This window comes from Dermacentor variabilis, chromosome 7 (assembly GCF_050947875.1).
Source record: "Dermacentor variabilis isolate Ectoservices chromosome 7, ASM5094787v1, whole genome shotgun sequence".
Taxonomy (NCBI): domain Eukaryota; kingdom Metazoa; phylum Arthropoda; class Arachnida; order Ixodida; family Ixodidae; genus Dermacentor; species Dermacentor variabilis.
In genome coordinates, this window is record NC_134574.1 from 53304390 (window position 1) to 53325012 (window position 20623).

At 46.5% G+C, this 20623-nt stretch overlaps 1 protein-coding gene across 1 annotated transcript in view; it reads left to right on the top strand.

Moving 5' to 3' along the window:
• Nucleotides 1-20623, top strand: part of LOC142587439 (organic cation transporter protein-like) — a 92701-nt gene that overhangs the window by 60773 nt on the left and 11305 nt on the right. The window contains exons 9-10 of the mRNA XM_075698458.1: nucleotides 8487-8668; nucleotides 11649-11791. Coding sequence (XP_075554573.1) covers nucleotides 8487-8668; nucleotides 11649-11791 — 325 coding nt within the window. The remainder of the gene's footprint in view (nucleotides 1-8486; nucleotides 8669-11648; nucleotides 11792-20623) is intronic.

Genomic DNA, 20623 nt, shown 5'->3' on the forward strand with positions numbered 1-20623 from the left:
CCTCACTGTTTTCTTTGATTTAGAAAAGGCGTACGACACAACATGGAGGTTTGATATCTTAAGGGACTTAGCAGATTTAGGAATCCGAGGCAGAATGCTCAAATGTCTAGCCGATTTCATGTCGGACCGAACATTCCAGGTGCGTGTAGGAACGGCGCTGTCACGTGTATTCATTCAGGAAAATTGTGTACCACAAGGATAAAGCACAGCATTGTTTGTGGTGAAATTGAACTCGGTCAATAAGGTAATTCCATCCTCTGTAATGCATTCATTATATGTGGATGATCTACAAATTGCGTGTCGTGCATCTAACCAGACAACCTGCGAACGGCAAATTCATATTACATTAAACAAACTAACACAGTGGGCGTGTGAAAACGGTGTTCGTTTCTCAAGTGAAAATACTATTAGCGTTGTCTTTACACAAAAAAGAGGCCTACAACCAGATCCCACCCTTAAGCTACAACAAGCCACACTGCCAGTAAAACAAGAACACAAGTTTCTGGGTGTTCTGTTTGATGAAAAGATGAACTTTCTCGCTCACATAAACAGCCTTGAAATAAAAGCGAACAATGCACTTAACGTCCTCGAAGTCCTGTCCCGGAAGCGCTGGGGCTCTGACCGCGAATGCCTGCTACGCATCTACCGTATTTTGATGCGCAGCATATTAGATTATGGTAGCATCATATACGGTTCAGCCAGACAGTCTTACGTCCGTCGAATTGATCCAGTTGACAACCTTGGACTACGACTGGCAAGTGGCGCTTACAGAACATCGCCTGTCCAGAGTTTGTACGTTGGCTGTAATGAACTTCCTTTACAGCAGCGCAGAGTGCTATTAACTTTTTCTTGCGTACTCAGAACTCACTCCTCACCACAACACATATGCTTCAACATTGTCACACATTGTAACTCACGCTTACACTATACAAACACATGAAACATGATTAAATCGCTTGTACTACGATATGAGGAATATATTCGGGATTATGACATTCCTTGCGAAGTCCTTCAGGGCGCGACAAAACCACAGCGTTTGCCCCCGTGGCACGATTTCGCACCGTTATGTGATTGGACATTGACACATTTAAAGAAGAACGACACCCCACACAAACACATTATACAAGAATTCCGCTTTCTACAGGACAAATATCAAAATTACACGGAATTTTACACTCATGGCTCTAAAACAAAAGAATACGTGGGTGTGGGGGCCGTAACAGAACATTGGGAAAGAAGTATTCGTTTGCCACAGCACGCCTCTGTCTACACAGCTGAAGTCTATGCATTATGGACTGTGGTTAAAAAGATCATCGCTGAAAAACACGAAAACACAATCATATACACTGATTCAATAAGCACGCTGAAGGCTCTTCACATGAAATCCGAATGTGAACCCCTGATAAGGGATACCTTAAACGTGATAACAATAAACAAATACGGCAGGTCAATTAGGTTTTGCTGGGTACTAAGCCATGTTGGTATACCGGGTAAAGAAGCAGCGGGTAGATGCGCATCAATGGCAGCGTACAAAGACATAATAAACACAACACTTCGATATAAAGATAGTATCCGCGACATTAGGAAGGCCTTAACGTTAAAGTGGCAACACGAATGGGACCATTGTACAGAAAACAAGCTACATCTTATTAAACCTGTAATTGGCGAGTGGAAATCATGCAGTCACCAGCAATGGTTCTACGAGGTGATTTTGTGTCGACTTCGAATTGGACACACACATTTGACGCACAATTTCCTCCTCCGAAAAGAAAACGCGCCAACCTGCGAAAAATGCCTTGAACCTCTTACAGTCATACACGTCCTAATATCATGTCCACACATCGACACACTGAGACAGGAGGTTCTTACACAGCCTATATAATTTGCACACTCCATTACACCCTGCCCTCTTACTAGCAGATGACCCCCTAGTGCCATTTGCTAACCTGTTCGATTTTTTAGAAAAAAACTGGTTATTTACACCAACTATAATGTAATACAGGTTTACCTACTCTAAAGTTGCATTTCGTTTTGTCCTGTGTCTGGCGCAGCATGGCCTTAGTTGCCTTTGTGCCATTAAACCCAAACTAACTAACCAACCAACCAACCAACTTGTGGGATTTCAAATTCCTCTAGACTATTTTCTCTTCCATAATCGTCGTGGGTGCCATTGGTACTGTATAAACCTCTATAGAACTCCTCAGCCACTTGAACTGTCTCATCCATATTAATGGATGTTAAAGTAGCTCGGACTAGATTCCCTATGCTTGAAACGGCAAATATTCAGGGAAAAAGTTATTTTCTAATGCGATAGACTTACTTCGCTCATTATGCTACCCCGTCGTCATGAGAAAGCCGTGGCAGAAAAATGCCACACAAATTACGTCATCTTCACCTAACCGAAAAAAAAGTGGCCACCGTGAGGGTCGATCCCCTGCCTCGCCGCCACTACTACCTCGCACTAACCAGTGCGCCACCGTTGGAACAGACAACAGTGATGAATATCTTCGAAGCTGTGCACGTGGTTGGGCTATGCCTGGCGGGCGATTGGCTCGACGGCGCTTGGTGGCCACGCTCTGCGCTACGGTGTCTTGATCGTCCAAAGTTGGATCCCCCGCTTCTACATCAACTTGAACCCACAGACGCCGTGGCCGGAGCCCATAGAAGACGCCGAATTAGGTGCGACGCGCTTCAGGTACCCGTCAGACGACGACTAGACGACTACGACATCCAGCCAGAGTACGAGGTGGCTTCGCCTACGAACCCGATGAAGAAATGTAGTGTCAACACCATCGCGCCACTCGGAAAAGTGACGTCATCGTCCGGCAAAGTCGTGTCAACCTGTTGAAAAGTGGTGTCATTGAGAAAGAACGCTCAACGCATCGTACGTGAAAAACTAACGAGAGCTCCGCAAAGAAAACTTACCTGAGAGATAGCGATCGGGCCGATTTGCCGTATAGCGTTATTGCGACCTCACAAAGAGCAACATTACACTCCGTAGCATAACGCAACCACTATAAACTCAACATTTCGCCGCAACGCTAGACTCCGTGACATGACTCGGCGACACACTCAAATACAAATGGCGCTCTTGCAATGACGCATCATAAAAATTGCTCAAGCGCCCCCATAGATTTCTTTAATTGACCGATGCAATATCGGCTTTGGAAAAGTCCTTATGTGCTGTGCCACTGCACAGATCTTCACAATTAGAGTACTACAAAATTTTAGAATGTACTCGCATATTTCTAGACAGCAGACATTTCAAAATTGTTTTTTACCCTAACACATTAGAGGAATGTATTTCTTTGTCTTAAATTGTTGTAGGATGTAGCTATATGCATTTCCTCTTTCGAATAGAGTTTGTTCTCCCACCTTTCGCACCGAGGCTGCCTCACCCTCCCCCGCCCCTTCTAGCGCTGGCAACAGCCGGCGCACCCAAATTCCTCAGGGTGCCTCATCGACCTCCGGGCTCGTGGGCGCAGGGGTCTTGCCCTCCAAGGCGGCACCCTCCCTGACATCTCGCTCGCAAGAGCACGTGTCCGGCGCCTCACTAGAGGCAATGGACACTACACCAACCCTCAAGGCGCACCAAGCGCCTAAGGAGTGGCGAGGCTCCCTCGAACGCTCCAGAAAAAGCAAAACCCCGGTTACAGGGCCTCGAAAGAGCTCTGCAATCTAAGGCATCACTTCCGTATCCGTAAACACAGCACCAAATTACTTTAAAAATGAATACACAAATAATTCAGTGGAATGTCCGAGGTCTTCTTAGAAACCTTGATGATTTGCAAGAACTCATCCACAAACATAATCCAAAAGTGCTGTGTTTACAGGAAACACACTTAAAATCCAAACACACAAACTTTCTGCGTACGTATGTGACGTTTCGCAAAGATCGCGATGATGCCGTCGCATCATCGGGTGGTGTGGCGATTCTCACTCATAAAAGTATAGCATGTCAACCTTTACAGCTACGAACACCCCTTGAGGCAGTGGCGCTGCGAGCTGTTCTGCTAAACAAACTCATCACCATTTGCTCCCTTTACATACCCCCGCATTACCAACTGAACAAACATGAATTTCACTCCTTGATCGATCAATTGCCAGAACCTTATGCTGTTCTTGGCGATTTCAATGCGCACAGCTCCCTGTGGGGCGACTCTCGTACAGATGCGCGAGGTCGCCTTGTTGAACAGTTCCTTTTTTCTTCTGGAGCGTGCCTTCTCAATAAGAAAGAACCCACATATTACTCTCTTGCAAACCGATCCTTTTCGTCAATAGATCTTAGTATAGTGTCTCCGTCTGTACTGCCTGAACATGAATGGGAAGTTACCGACAACCCTTACGGTAGCGACCACTTCCCTATACTGCTAAGATCACATAAAGAAAACGAATATCCGCCGCAGGCTCCTAGGTGGAAGATTGACACAGCAGACTGGGAGAGGTTCCGAAACTTAACTAGTATATCATGGGATGACATGTCTTCTTTAGAAATCGATGCTGCTGTGGAGTACTTCACAGCCTTCGTAATAGATGCCGCATCTAAATGCATATGTGAATTAAGCGGCTCGGCATGCAAACGGCATGTCCCGTGGTGGAACAATGAATGCAGAATCGCACGTAGGAATCAGAACAAAGCGTGGGGGTTGCTGCGCGCTTCGCGCACTGCAGAAAATCTTGTCAACTTTAAAAAAGTAAAATCCCAAGGCAGGAGAACCCGCCGACAGGCCAGAAGAGAAAGCTGGCAAAAGTATCTATCGAGTATTAACTCGTTTAGGGATGAGGCCAAAGCCTGGAACAGAGTTAATAGGGTTAGAGGGCGGCAAACATACTCAGTCCCCCTGGTAAACACACAGGGCGATACACTGCAAGACCAGGCAGACTCACTTGGGGAATATTTTGAGAGCGTGTCAAGTCCAACAAATTATACACAATCCTTTCTCAAATACAAACAAACAAAAGAACGTAAGCCATTAATAAGAAAAGGTCGAAATAATGAGCCTTACAACCGTCCTTTTTGTATTGCTGAATTGAGAGCTGGCTTGAGCGCATGCAACAGCTCCGCACCAGGATCTGATAGAATCATGTATGAAATGCTCAAAAACTTACACAATGACACGCAGGTTACACTACTCACACTTTTCAACACCATTTGGGATGCAGGGTACCTTCCAACCGCATGGAAGGAAGCCATTGTGGTCCCTGTTTTGAAACAAGGCAAAGACCCTTCCTCAGTGGCAAGTTACCGCCCGATAGCCCTCACAAGTTGCATTTGTAAGGTGTTCGAAAAAATTATAAATAGGCGACTCATTCATTTCCTTGAACAGAGTAAAATGCTTGATCCTTATCAGTGCGGCTTCCGAGAAGGGCGCTCCACAACCGATCATCTCGTGCGTGTTGAAGGGAATATCCGGGATGCATTTATACATAAACAGTTCTTCCTATCGATATTTCTCGATATGGAAAAGGCGTATGACACAACTTGGCGTTACGGAATCTTAAGAGACTTGTTTCATATGGGTATCCATGGAAATATGCTTAACCTAATAGAAAGCTATCTGTCCAGTCGTACCTTCCGGGTAAAAGTCGGCAATGTACTTTCACGACCTTTTATGCAAGAAACGGGTGTACCCCAAGGAGGCGTGCTCAGCTGCACACTTTTCATCGTGAAGATGAACACGCTTCGCGCTTCATTACCACCAGCAATCTTTTATTCTGTCTACGTGGACGATATACAAATAGCTTTCAAATCTTGTAACCTCGCAGTCTGCGAGAGGCAGGTACAGCATGGCCTGAACAAAGTCTCAATGTGGGCAGACAATAATGGATTTAAGATCAATCCTAACAAAAGCTCTTGCGTTCTTTTTACAAGAAAGAGAGGAATGATCCCAGATCCTTGCTTAGAACTATGTGGACAACAAATACCCGTAAACAAAGAGCACAAATTTCTAGGTGTTATATTAGACTACAGACTCACTTTCGTCCCCCACATTAAACATATTAAAGAAAAATGTCTGAAAACAATGAACCTAATGAAACTTCTATCCCATACATCGTGGGGTAGTGACAGGAAGTGCTTAATTAATCTCTATAAGAGCCTGATCCGTTCACGATTAGATTATGGTGCCGTGATCTATCATTCTGCCGCTCCAAGTGCGCTAAAGATGCTAGACCCTGTTCACCATCTAGGTATCCGTTTAGCCACAGGAGCTTTCAGAACGAGTCCCGTACAAAGTTTATATGCAGAATCGAATGAATGGTCACTTCATATCCAGAGAACGTACATCAGCCAAACATATTTTCTGAAAGTCCACTCAAATCCTGAAGATCCCTGTTTTAAAACCGTTAATGACATGACATATGCTACACTCTTTCGCAATCGTCCCTCCGTAAGACAGCCTTTCTCGCTGCGTGTGAGGGAGCTTAGTGATGAAATGCATGTCCCACTCCTCGAGTTCCGCCTAATGCCTCCAGCTAAGCTGCTACCTCCTTGGGAGTGGCAGATAATACAATGCGACATATCTTTCATGCAGGTTACAAAACACGCTCCAGAGATTGAAATCCAGATGCATTTCCAGGAACTGCAATACAAACACTCCTGCACGGAGTTTTACACAGACGCATCGAAGTCACGCGAGGGGGTGTCATATGCAGCCGTCGGTCCATCCTTCTCGGAATCCGATTTACTGCATCCGGAAACTAGTATATTCACGGCTGAGGCCTACGCAATATTGTCGACCGTGAAGCATATAAGGAAATCAAAACTCAAAAAGTCAGTTATATATACGGACTTCCTTAGTGTTGTGAAGTCTTTGATGTCGTTCTGCAAGCACAAAAATCCTATAATAATTGAACTCTATTCCGTCTTATGCAAAGCATATGTATCTAACCAGGATGTGGTTATATGCTGGGTGCCTGGCCATAGGGGCATCCAGGGTAACGTCCTAGCGGACCAGATGGCCACATCAATTTCATTGCATGCAGTTTGTCCTACTGCTTCGGTCCCTGTCACAGACCTGAAACCCTTCTTAAGAAGGAAACTGCGAAACTACTGGCAACGATTGTGGGACCTGGAAACAAATAATAAGTTGCATTTAATAAAGCCACAATTAGGTTTCTGGCCTCCTGTAACAAAATCACGCCGGACAGATGTCCTATTCTGTCGCCTCAGAATAGGACACACATTTGGCACACATAACTTTTTACTCACTGAAAATGATCCTCCAACCTGCGGTAGATGCGGGGAGAGGCTGACCGTCCTCCACGTCCTCCTGGAGTGTCGGGCAGCCGAATCTGAAAGAAGGAAACATTTTCCCCTAGCATACCGGCAGCACATCCCCCTACATCCCGTAATGCTTCTCGGCCCAGAACCTTTATTTGACACCAACACAGTACTAAATTTCCTGAAAGATGTCGTCCTGCATGTTTTTAGCCCCACATGTTCGTAGCGGGTCCTCTCTTCAGAGGATGCCGCTGCGATATCTCTTTAGTATAGCACATGCCTCTAGGCCCTTGTCTTTCAAGGGCTCTGGCGAGGCAGCAGTGCTCCAAGTAATTTTAACATCCTACATATTTTTGATTTTGCATCATTCTTCTACGATGGATTTTAATGTTCATAGTAATCGTCATTAATCATCGCCATAATTTTATAGCACGTAGATTTTACGCACTTTACAGCGACAATTTTTAGGCCACTTTACAGCCAAGTCACATCTCCATAATACATCGTCAACATCACCACTTGTCATGGCGCTCTTTGGCCAAACCTGGCCGTTGCGCCATTAAACACTACATATCATCATCATCACCTTTCGCAATCTATCTCCCCTTCTTTGGTCAGCCTTGCTGCTGGCTGTGTTTGCTGTATTTAATTTATTTGCCTTTAAGTAGAATTTGGAATAGCGAAATTGAAACTAAGAAGTAGCCATGTCACGTGTGTTGAGCAGAACACCTAAGAATAGCACGATTATCTAGACAGGCGCCATTAATACAATGAAAAGCTTTTCTAACGAAGCACTTCGCAGCTCCAATATCTTTCGGTATGCAGGTGCCTTCGTTGTGAAAGTCAGGCACTTTACCGCTAGCGATAAAGTAGGCTAAGCGCTTTCACACACACACACACACAAATTAAATTAGAAGAAGAAAACTTTATCCACAAAGTGCAGAGCAAATCTAGTAGGCCTCCACTGGGTTTCTGAGCAACCCCGTTGTGTAGCTGTGCCTAAGGAGGTGGAGAACAAATACAGCTTGTTACCAAAACAATAAGACAAAATGTGATAAATTTTCTGGAATACTGCATATACAGAAGTTACGTAATGTCTAACAATTGTGACACAATTATGCGATTTTCTCTCTTCTTTTTCGCCTTTTTGCATCATATTTGCCCCTTCGTTCGGTGCGCCAACTGGGAACATTTTCGAGTTTATCGTTATGCATGCCTGCGGTGTACCCGTCTAGCGAAAGTAGCGTGGCATTGTTCTTCGCAGAATACTCGTGGCTGCGGCTGGGCCTCCTCATGCTGGGCAAGGTGGGCACGTCGGTGAACGGCGCAGTGCTGCGTGTCCAGCTGAGCGAGACGTACCCGACCGTGGTGCGTTCAGTCGCCATGGGCTTTTGCTACACACTCGGCAGGCTAGGCTCGGCTCTGGCACCCTTCTTCGACGACTTGGTAAGCGGCTACGCAGAGGTCCATGGCATTCACAGCTGGTGTATGATGGTGTTGGAAGGGTCCGGATTAAGCCGACAAAGCCCAAGGGCTCGTTCTCGAAACGATGAATTTGATACCGCAATGTTCTACTTTAAGCGCGCCAAACTTAACGCAAAAGCAATTGTTGCGTTTCCTATAGGCTATAGTTTTCAGTTGCGGATAGTTTCACTGACTAAATACTAACGAAGTATCACACTCAACAATGTATTGCTCAATTATCATCTAATTAGTTCGAATGCGGAGTCCGTAGCCAGGAATAAATGTGAACAAGTTTTTTGTTTTTCTTTGATGTGGAATAGTGCTTTCCTGTTCGGGATCTGTTCGGGTAATTGTTAGGTCTGACCATGCTCGATGGTTCAAAGTATTTAGGCCAAGCATCTTTTGTGAGCGTTATGAACGAACAATTAAAGGCATAGTTTTCCCTGCCCTTTACAACTCAGTGAAGCGAATGCGTCACGAACTTGTCCCAGTAAGGTTCAGTACACGCGAAACTAACTGTGGTACATGGCCGAGCTGCTTTTTCGCTAACTGCGTCACAAAGCCAGGCGCGCTGAGCGTGACGAAAAACTACCTAAATAATAACGTTGGGTTCCTAGAAAGCGTTGGAAACATCTCCTAGTACGAGCCGTTAACTGAAATTAACTACACCTGGACGGTCGAGCTGTGTTTAGCTAACTGCATCGCAAGTCTCAGTTCCGTGCCATAAAAGCTAAAATTGCTTGAAATACGTCGCAGACTATCCAACAAAGTTTCACACCTTGCCGTAGTCAAATAGTACAGTGGTATTGTGTCGAAGTGCAGAATGAGCGCAAGAATACGGCGGGAGCCCAACAAACACGCTGCATCCAAACTAGACGGGTCGCCGAATAGGCGAACTTTACATACGCAACCGGCCTGACTGGCTTCGGCGGCCTGACTAGCGAATGACGCATGCATCTATCGCGCCTGGCGTGCCTTAGGTTGTTGCTACGTGACGCAAGAAAATGAGTCGCAAAGTAAAATGTAATTTATGTGCACAAGCTTTAGTTCTAGCGGGAAAGAAAAAAAAACTAAAACGTTTTCTGTAAGCTCATTTCGCATTCTTTTTTTTTCCGATGCTGGCGCCAACTAACGGATGGGATTAACACTAAGCGTGACGTGTCTCCTGTAGCCAGTTTTCGCCAAGTGTTGAATTTCTTTCTCTGTGGTTTCGCTACCTTCTTCACCGTCATTACTACGTGACAATGTAAAGGAAGAAAGCCGTCATCAATGGAAGCCAGCCGTCATCACTGGAAGCCAGCGATGTTCGCCAGTTGTTCTGCAATTTATTTCGCTTTACATTTATGCGCCCCGCTCAGTAGTTCATGAAAAGAAAAAAAGATATCGGCTTCCGTTCTACCCTGTAAAACTGCATGTACAGCGAAGCTGTTGCCCACGTTACACAAGTGCAACCACTCCAAGTGTCGTTAGACGTCGTTACGTGCGCGGGCCTTTGAGCAAGAAATTCCTCGAGTTTGAGTCGTACTGCCATTTTTTCCCTCTGCCGTCGTTCGTACTCACGCTCCTCTTCTGCGGACCTACGTATACGTGGCCCACAGATAGCGCAGCCGCAACGACACTGATATCTGTTGCTATAGGCTACTTCTCCTCGAAAAGGCCCCGCCATCTGCCATTGGGTTTTGCCGATTGACGTGAATCCACACGCCGCCAGCTGCAGGTGCATTCTGTCTATTGGCGTCAGCTGACACGCCCACTTTTCCAGATGCCGTTTGAGGTCTAAGTGGCCGCGGCCGCTAGGCGCGCCAGGTGCTCTGTACGACAGATGCAAGGGGCACAGCGCCCACGCATCAAGGAGAGACAGGTTGGGCGCACATGTACAGTCGCATGCATTATGAGCTCAAACAGGGTTCACTTGTTCAAAATGACTGCAAGACTGCATGACAACACCGACCAACGAAAAATTGATGCAATGAAAACCAGTAATTGTATGGGTGTTTAGTTATCCAAATGTTCGGATGTCGGCCGCCTCTGTGCGGCCGTGGGCCCTTTTGAACCAGAGTACCGTGTTTCAGCTCATATTCCGCGCAAGTGCACGTCGCGCACACGCACGAGTGCGGAAGTGCAGCATACATCCTCATTCTTATAGGCCATCCGCCAAGCGCAAGTATCGTATTGAACTTATTGGATTTTCAGAGCAAATTGCGTCATAAAATTTGTAAAGTATGACTAAAACGCAAACTGCGGACACGGTAGCTTCAGATTGTGATTGGAATATACAAAAACACATAATTCTGTTACGCGGAAAATCCGAGGCCCTTCTCCAGCTGTCGTTTGAGGTCTGCCTGAGTGGCTGCGGCCGGTAGGTGGCGCTTATGCGTTTAGGTGGACATGAGCCGATGAAAAAATCCCGAGCAACTAGACGCTAACAGTTTCGTTGTAAAACTTGCCCAGCGATGATAGGGATGCGTCCCTGATTGCATTTATTTTGGGCCAGCAACAGTCACACCTGTTGCCCGCGACAGATCAGGCTCCGGTAACACGCACCGGCACGGCTGCGCTGCGCTTCACATCACTTTTCCTCTTCCTCAACAGCAATTCCGCAAGAACGATGTAACTTTCGTATAACGCAAACGCCAGCGAGGTCAAGAGAGATATCGCGAAACAAATTCCCAAGCCTCAAGTTCTCAAGTTTGGCTTTGCTTTTCAATGTTGTAGCGAGATTAATTGGCGGACAATGTCTTTTTTTCTTAACTGCGAAGCTAGCTTTCAAAGGGACCTGTTTGTAGATCTGTGCTACATTCGGTTGGTTTGAACATTTATTTATTTCCTAATACTCCCTCCTCCACCTTGCACGTTACCACATAACCTTTTCTATTACAAATTAACTGATAGACCCACTTGCATTGGTGCTTGGAGAGCATCCTTGCGCGAAAGTGCGGCGCTTTTCTTTCGTCGACTGCAGGGTGTGGCGACGCAACCGTGGGTGCCAAGCGTGGTGTCGGCAGGCCTCTGCATAGCCGGCGCCGGCGCATCCTGGCTGCTTCCGGAGAGCTTCCAGAAGACGCTGGAGGACGGGTTTTCCAATGGCGAGGCCGCAGTGAACGAGTAAGCGGATAGACTCTTTTGCGAGCCAATGAATGAGGTTGCAGGGAAGCATGTGCGACTGCTCGGTGCATCTGCGCACTGAAGAGTCTGCAGCACAATGTGCGATAGACATACTCCTCTGTCGCACGCAAGGGGCCATAGTCTTAAACGGCCCAGCGTGGTAGATCGGTCACTATGGCCCTGCGCTGCTAAGCACAGGGTCGCAGGCTTGATCCTCGCTGCGGCAGCCGTGGGGGCGGAAAGTGCGTACACGCGTGTACCGTGCATTGTGTGCATTTTAGGAAGCCCCTGTGGTCAAAAATTATGTGTAGCTCTCCACTACGATACCTCCCATAACCCGGTGTACTGTTTGGGACGTTGGCGCAAGTTAACCCGTTAACTGGTAGCTCAAGAACATTGCTGACCCAACAAAAACATGTGCAACGACGAGACAATTCTAAATATTAGTCTGTGCCTCTCAACCTAGATCCGTTTATTTTCCTGCTCAATAGTGGCATTCACAAAAGGGTCAATCGGGAGCAGCAGCAGATGTTTTGATGACAAAACCGGAGGACTTCGTCATTCTCTTCTTAGCGCACATGGTGGTCGCATTCTTGCCAGTGCGATTTTTTTCTTTTCTTTAACTAAGCTATTATTGTTCACCCCATAAAGGTGTATCTCAAGAGTATGCATTGACCTTGCCAAAGCAAGTATCAAGCACCAGTTTTTCACCATACATCGACATTCAACCAACTTCAACCAGCTGCTGAACAATATTTTTGGCCTACCGTATCTCGCTTAATTTTTAGAGAAACTCTTCGATATTTCAGCTGGCGTGTACTTGAGCAATATACTGAAGAAATAAGCAATAAAAATGTTCTAGGTCAAGCTTTTCTTATCTTGCCAGTTAAAGAGTTAAATTTATTGCTGCAGCATTTAGGTGCTCGGCACATCATTTGGCTTGTGCGTCCGTCCGTGCGTCCTGTCATCCTGTTACGCTAACGCGTATTATTTACAGCGAAGAAAATGCTAAAAGCGGAGCGGGTGCCCGAAGCATAACTGAAGGCACATTACGCGCGCGCCACTTGCCAGTCGTCCTTGTACACATGCACGCGCATGCACTTATTATGCAGAGCGCGGTGCTGCACGCCCTACTGTGATAATGCGGCCAAACCTATTTCACAGCATATCATTTTAATGCCTCTCAGTAAGTTATATTTTAATCTGTCTAATCCGAATTAGGTTGGGTTGGTTTGGGTTAGGTTACCTAACCTAACCTGGCACAGCCCTACCGAACCTAACGTGACCCAGCCCAACCGAACCTAAATAAATCCTCGCCGAATTCGTCTAATTAAGAGCAGTTTAGGTTATAAATTTCTAGGTGGCAAGGCTTAACCTGGTGTATGTATCTAACCTTGGGTATTTTAAATTAGGTTATAGTGGCTACGTACAGTTGGCGTGTGCGTTTCCTCCCGGACTCGTGGCGTCCCCTTGTTGGGCTCGGTGGTGGGCGGCTGGCGTAGCTACCGATATAAATGAATTCTGAATGGCTAAGATGTCATTCCCCCCCCCCCCCTTTCCGATCGTCTTCTTTCAAAAAGAGGGCGCACCGAAGAAACTTTTCAATTGTTGAGCCAGCGCAAAGACTTTCCCCGCTTCCATGTGATACCACGGCCGCTCGATCCAAAAGTACAATGTGCGGCCCGCTGCGTCGCGCCTGAACGGCGTCTCGGGCCTAGTTCTCCGTGCGCCCGTTGTGGCGCCACCGCTCGGGGATGGCTGCTGATAGAGAGCGCCTTCACAGCTGCGTCGGCACGCGCGACCTCCACTCCAGTCAAGGCGTTAATAATGCGTTTTATAGTTGAAAATTGCAGACAAAATCTTTTAAGTCGTCATTGGAAGTGCTGATTACGCCACGAACGCCAACAGATTGTCACAGGGGTGGAATTTCTAGAATACGTCTGAACGCTATGCGTGACGGTTGCCACGATGCACGACCGTGTGGTGCACTTTCATAGAGAGGTTCTGCTTGAAGCAATCTATCGGTACTTTTATTCACTGCTCGAGAACACGTACGCAAAGTAAAAACTTTACCAGGGTGTCTACGAAGTTGACATTTCCAAATTCCCTGAGTTTTGCAGGTTTTCCCTGAGTGCCTTTGCACATTTCCCTGAGTGATGCAGAACTATGTTTTATGTCAAGACGAGCTGAAAACATATCGCCTGATTCTGTCACTCTCGAGTAAGCACATGAAAAATATAAAGAAGCGACTCAATCCAATTTGAATACTAAGGAGTAGTGTTTATTCAAAAAGAGAATAGAAGGCAGGGGTTAGTAAAATGCACAGCAAATAAAGTGTCTTCGAAAAAAATTGCAAATGAAGTCGGACATTCACAAATACGAATAAAAAGGAGATGCACATAGAAGCAAATATATTCGAATATGAGCTATTTCTATTAACTGATAGCAAGCTCAGTGGCATGAGGCCCGAACTCTGTCACAATTGACATTCTCTCTCAACCACTCGTAAGTCAACCTCAACTGTCCTGACATACTCTCAGCCCAAGCATGACGCCTGAGTGTTGTGTTTCACTGCTTTAACGAGCTTATTTTGATTTGGATGAGGGACACCTGCATCTCGGCATGAGCCAAAACTTTGTTTTTTGAGCTCAAGCTCCTTCAAAACGGCGGCAGCAAGCTTCCTTTCCCGTTTATTCCTCAACGCGTACATCATTTCTGTTCTTGTCCTCCTTCTGCCACTCGTTCGCCCCAAGGACCATTTGAAGCATCTCAGTCAGTTGCACAGGCCACGGCCGATTTTTAGAACTCCTTAGGGGTCGCGAATATGTTCGAAAAATCGGCCAGTGGGAAAAAAATAAATGCGTGTCATTTACTGCCCTTAGGGACTCAAAACGCCACAGGCACGTTCGAAAACGCTCTGAAGGCCTGTCGGTACACATATTAGGAATATCGGTGCACGTACTGCGACAGGAAATACCGGGTGCATGTGTGTATAATTAAGGAATACATACTGTTTTCCGTGGCAATAGCCCCTTCCCACGCTTGTTATGCTTCACTGCAATACTTTTGTGTATGCTTCACCATGTAACATTTCTGTACAAAGGCGAAGCTAACTTTCGGGAACCGGCATTATGCAATGCGCCGTGTTTTCTAAGTTTCTAAGCCAATCGCGAGGAACTCAAAGGCGGAGTCCGTGCCATTGCTGACAGCAGCTAATTCTTTTAATAAAAAACTCGGCACCCAACGGCAAGAAGCTTCATAGCGAACGTCGAACCAGCTAGGCCTAGCGTTGTCGCAGTGGTGGCAACGGCTGCCAGCGGATCCGCGTGCGAGAGTGCCGGTTAGAGGTGGCGAAGTAATCAAAACGGCGGCAGTGGTGCCTTTGATTATTGGCGTTTTGGACCTGCGGTCAGGGCAAAACGTCAGGAAAATCCGACGGCGAAGAGTTCTTGCGTCCGAAATTTCACACGTTCTGATACGTTGACTCTATGGGGTACGTGGCGGTGCCACGAAGCCGTCCAAATTATCGGGAATCCGCAAAGTCGGTCGTTGAGTGCACACTGGCAACTCCTCCAGCCGACGACAGGGCGTCAAAGACGATTCATTACGATTCCTGTCTGTTGCTCGAGCCAGCATTACCGCGACTTTCGACGCTTTCAATAAAATTGCCGCTAATTTTCCCTTATAGAGGCCCAAATTCCCTGAGTTTTCCCTGACTTTTTCCGGACTACTCAAAATCCCTGAGAATTCCCGGTTTTCCCGGTTGGTAGACACCCTGCTTTACATAGGGAGAACTTGTACAGAGTTTCCCAAGTAATGCAAACTAACTTAGATGAAATAAAAATGCTTATCATTGCAAATAATCATCAGTACATTGTTTGTCATGAAAACGAAGCATATTGAGTGATGCTAGAGGTTATCTAAGGAGTGGGCCCCTTTTAACGAAGCTTCAAAAAGCCTCTGCTTCGAACATGCTCATACCCTTTATTTGAGCACGCCTTCCATAAAACACATTCCCGCAGGATTCTCTCATTGTAGGCAGGTTTTTTTTCTTCCCTGAAGTGGCCACTTGGTTGCTGATAAGAACAGCAGCTGTGTCTCCTTTTTCCGCTCTTTGTAATACCTGAACAAAGGAATTAATTTCGTTGTCGTTTTCATAAACTAAGAAGCAGTTTTTCATTTCTTCCCGTTCGGACTGCAATTTTTTTCAACTCTTCTCCTTGACGGGCAACTTCTTTTTTCAATCTCTTGACTGATTTCTTTGACTGATCTAGGACGTCCACAATATCTAACGTAGTTTGGCAGGCCTGGTCAACAGAAAAACGACGTTCAGAGCACGAGTCTAAGGCAGTCTCTGGAACTAGAGCTTCCACCTCGTCGCTGAGAAACTGCAAGGCACTTTCGATGTTGGGGCTTTCTCCTGAGCTGCCGCAATGAACGCTTGCCTCAACTACTGTGTGATCACTAAAGTTTCTTCGATGGCGTTTTTGGGGCTGCACATTCTCTTTTTGCAGGTACTATAGATATTTGCATAACACGGTCGGTACCGCATTCGGAAGCAGGAGCCGAAGTTTCTTGTTCCTTTTATAGTCACTTTCTTTAAAGTGCAGCGAACATACCAGAGACCTATCGCTCGGTTCCCACTTGCTTCTTTTTCCCGACACTCCTTGGCGAGAGATATCTTTATCCACGCTTCTCGACGCTCCAAGTCGCAGGGAAACTCGTGATATTTCGCAGTCGGGTCCTTTTTGGCATTTGTGTCGCAGAGTGGCACACAACAGTTGCGCGGCATCGCGCCAAATGAACGAGGCTGGCTACGGCACACACGCACACCGAAGAGCCTTAACAAAGCACACCAAGCACAGGCAAACTTGGTCACACACACGCACGCGAAAAAGCACGAGATTAATGCATATCGCACGAGGCAAACACGTTCTGACGCGAACCTACTTGCTCACACACACGCACGCGAAAAAGCACGAGATTAGTGCATAGAGCACGAAGCAAACACGTTCTGACGCGAGAACCAACGCCCGCTTAGCCCCGGCGCGAAGTCGCGAAAGCATCCCCGAGCAGTGGCGCCCTCACCAATAAAAGCGGTCGCAACGGTAAACTCGGCCGAGACGCGCCCGCCGATTGTCCGCGGCGCGACGTAGCTGGCCGCACATTGCTTTGCATCGAGCGGCCGTGGTGATGCACAGTCAAGATCCCAAAAAGACAGTCAGAACTATCTCGCCTTTCATCATCGCGAAATGCCTTACCGACACACTAGGTACTGGCTACAAAGTGACGCAAATCAGCAGTGGCGACCTTCTTCTTGAAGTCTGCCACACTCAACAGCATGGCAAACTCTCCAATCTCATAGCATTCCGTAATGTATCAATCACCGTTACCCCCACCGATCATTGAACACGTGTAAAGGAGTCATCTCTAATGAAGAACTCTTGAGCCTGAGCGAGGAAAAGCTCCTGGAGGGCTGGAAAGAGCACAATGTGATTCAAGTGCAAAGAATAAAGATCAAGCGAGACAACCAAGATATTCCAACGAAGCATCTCATCCTCACATTTCCATCGAGCGTGCTACCAGAAACCCTAGAAACGGGATATACTAAGATTCGATGAGGCCTTGCATTCCAAACCCCCGAAGATGCTTCAAGTGTCAGAGATATGGCCATGGTTCGCAAAGCTGCCATGGCCGACTGACCTGTGCAAAGTGTGCCCAACACGAACACGAATCAAACGACTGCAATGGCACACTCCACTGTCCCAAATGTGACGGTGGATACTCAGCATACTCTAGAACTTGCCCCACATGCGAAAAAGAAAAAGACATGATCACAATCAAAATCAAAGAAAACATCTCATTTCAAGAAGCACGGAAACGTGTTCCCTTTTTTCATACCTTAGCGTATGCTGATGCGGTGCGCAAGGGGGCAGCGTCGCAGAAAACTCCGGCTCCGGCCCGGCCCACAAAGGATGTGGTCGCGGCCGGGCCACCAGCCCCCTTGGCGTCAGCAGCCAGCGCTGCTGCGCCGTCCCTGAAGGAGGGCTCATTGACCTTTGGGTTGGTGGCCTCGAAGGCCCTGCTTTTCGAGGCAAGGCCTACGCTGAAATCTCCCCGCTCATGTGAGCGAAAGTCCAGTGGCTCCCAAGAGTCGATGGACACAACCCCGAGCCAGAAGGCGCATCTTGCGCCTCGCTAGCGGCGCGAACCTCGCGACCCCTCCAAGAAAGACAAAACCCGAATCACGTGGCCTGAAAAGGCTCCGTAAGTAATTTCTCCAATTCGACTCCTTTTGACACACAGCACAAAAACACGAACAATATGGCTACACAGATAATACACTGGAACTTTAGAGGTCTTATCAGCAACCTCGATGACATTAACGAACTCTTACACAAATATAACCGAAAGGTGCTGTGTGTTCAGGAGACACATCTTAAATGTACACAAACAAACTTTCTCCGTCAGTACGCCATCTGCCGTAAAGACAGCAATGAGGCGAATACCTCGTCTGGCGGTGTAGCAATAGTTGTGGACAAGTCCGTAGCTTGTCACCATGTCGCCCTTCAGACGCCCCTTTAGGCAGTGTCAATTCGGGCAATTCTTTTCAATAAATTAATCACTGTATGCTGCATATACATACCCTCTAATTTAATCTCGGAAAAGGTGACTTTTATAACTTAATTGATCAGCTTCTGGACCCATACATACTTGTAGGCGATTTCAATGCCCACAACACTATGTGGGGAGACTCACGATGTGATGCGAGAGGTCATTTCATTGAAAAATTTCTTTACAATTCCGGTGCATGCCTCTTCAACAAGAAGGAGCCAACATATTATAATATTCATCATAATTTATATTCATCAATAGACCTGTCGATTGGCTCTGCTTCAATTTTCCCGAACTTGCAATGGCAGGTAATCAAAAATCCATGAGGAAGTGACCACTTCCCTGTAATGTTAAATACAATACGTGAACACGAATGCCCCCCACGTACGTCTCGGTGGAAACTAGCCTCCGCTGAATGGAATAATTTTAAAGAATCAACTTATTTATCACGACATTTTATCACTGATTTTAACACAGACGAAGCAGTAGCATATTTCGCTTGCTTTATACTCGACGCAGCTGAAAAGTTTATTCCCCAAACACAAGGTCCCTCTTGTAAAAGACGGGTACCCTGGTGGAATGAGCAGTGCAGACTGGCGCGAAAGAAACAAAACAAAGCGTGGGGTTTGCTGCGTCGCTCCCCGACTGCAGAAAACCTCATTGAATTCAAACTGGCCAAATCGCAAGGAAGGCGCACGCGGAGACAGGCAAGGAGGGCTAGCTGGGAGAGGTTTCTCTCGGGCATCACATACTACACTCAAGAGTCTAAAGTTTGGCATGGCGTACGAAAGCTAAAGGGGCAGCAAATCCACCCATTGCCCTTAGATGACCCCCAAGGCACTACCATGGAAGACCAGGCCAACGCTTTGGGCGAACACTTTCAGCATTTATGAAGTTCCGCACACTACACAATATCATTCCTCAAGTATAAACAAATAGCTGAACTTAAGGCACTGGATCGTGAATGCCTTCCGGATGAGCCATACAACCGTCATTTTAATATTGCCGAGCTTAGAGCTGCCTTGGGCACGTGTAGAAGCTCCGCACCGGGAGTTGATAGAATCATGTATGGCATGATTAAAAACTTACATAGCGACACACAGATGACACTTCTGGCACTATTCAACTCTATCTGGGCTGCCGGACACCTCCCGTCCTCATGGAAGGAAGCTATTATTATTCCCGTCTTGAAGCTGGGTTATCGTCCGATAGCTCTTGCAAGTTGTCTGTGTAAACTATTTGAAAAAATGATTAATCGTCGACTCATACATTTCCTTGAACATAAGAATAAGCTTGATCCCTATCAATGTGGTTTCAGAGAAGGGCGCTCTACGACTGATCATCTGGTGCGCATTGAAGGAAATATCCGTGATGCATTTGTACATAAACAGTTCTTATCGATATTCCTCGATATGGAAAAGGCGTATGACACAACGTGGCGATACGGGATTCTGCAAGACTTATCGCGAATGGGCATCCGTGGAAATATGTTAAACATACTAGCAAGCTATCTGTCTAAACGTACCTTCCGCGTAAAAATCGGCAATGTATTGTGCCGACCTTTTATACAAGAAACTGGCGTACTCCAAGGAGGTGTGCTTAGCTGCGCGCTCTTTATTGTGAAAATGAACACCCTTCGTGTTTCATTACCACCAGCCATCTTCTATCCCCTTTACGTAGACGACATACAAATGGGTTTCAAATCCTGCAACCTAGCAGTGTGTGAGAGGCAGGTACAACAGGGCTTGAACAAATTGTCCAAATGGGCAGACGAAAATGTATTTGAAGTGAACCACAACATGAGTTCTCGTGTGCTTTTTACGAGAAACAAAGGTCTCATCGCAGATCCCAGTATCGAAATGTATGGTAAGCGAATACGTGTGAACAAAGAACACAAGTTCCTAGGCATTATACTTGATTCTAAACTAACGTTTATTCCACACATAAGGTATCTCAAGGTCAAATGCTTAAAAACATTGAACTTACTAAAAGTTTTATCCCACACAACATGTGGCAGCGACAGGAAATGTTCAATGAATCTTTACAAGAGCCTCATTCGATCACGGTTGGACTACGGTATCGTGATCTATCATTCTGCCGCCCCGAGCACGCTAAAGATGCTAGATCGGGTCCACCATCTAGGAATCCGATAGAGAACATACATCATACACAGAGAACATACATACTAGACAGAAAATCATACACAGAACATACGTA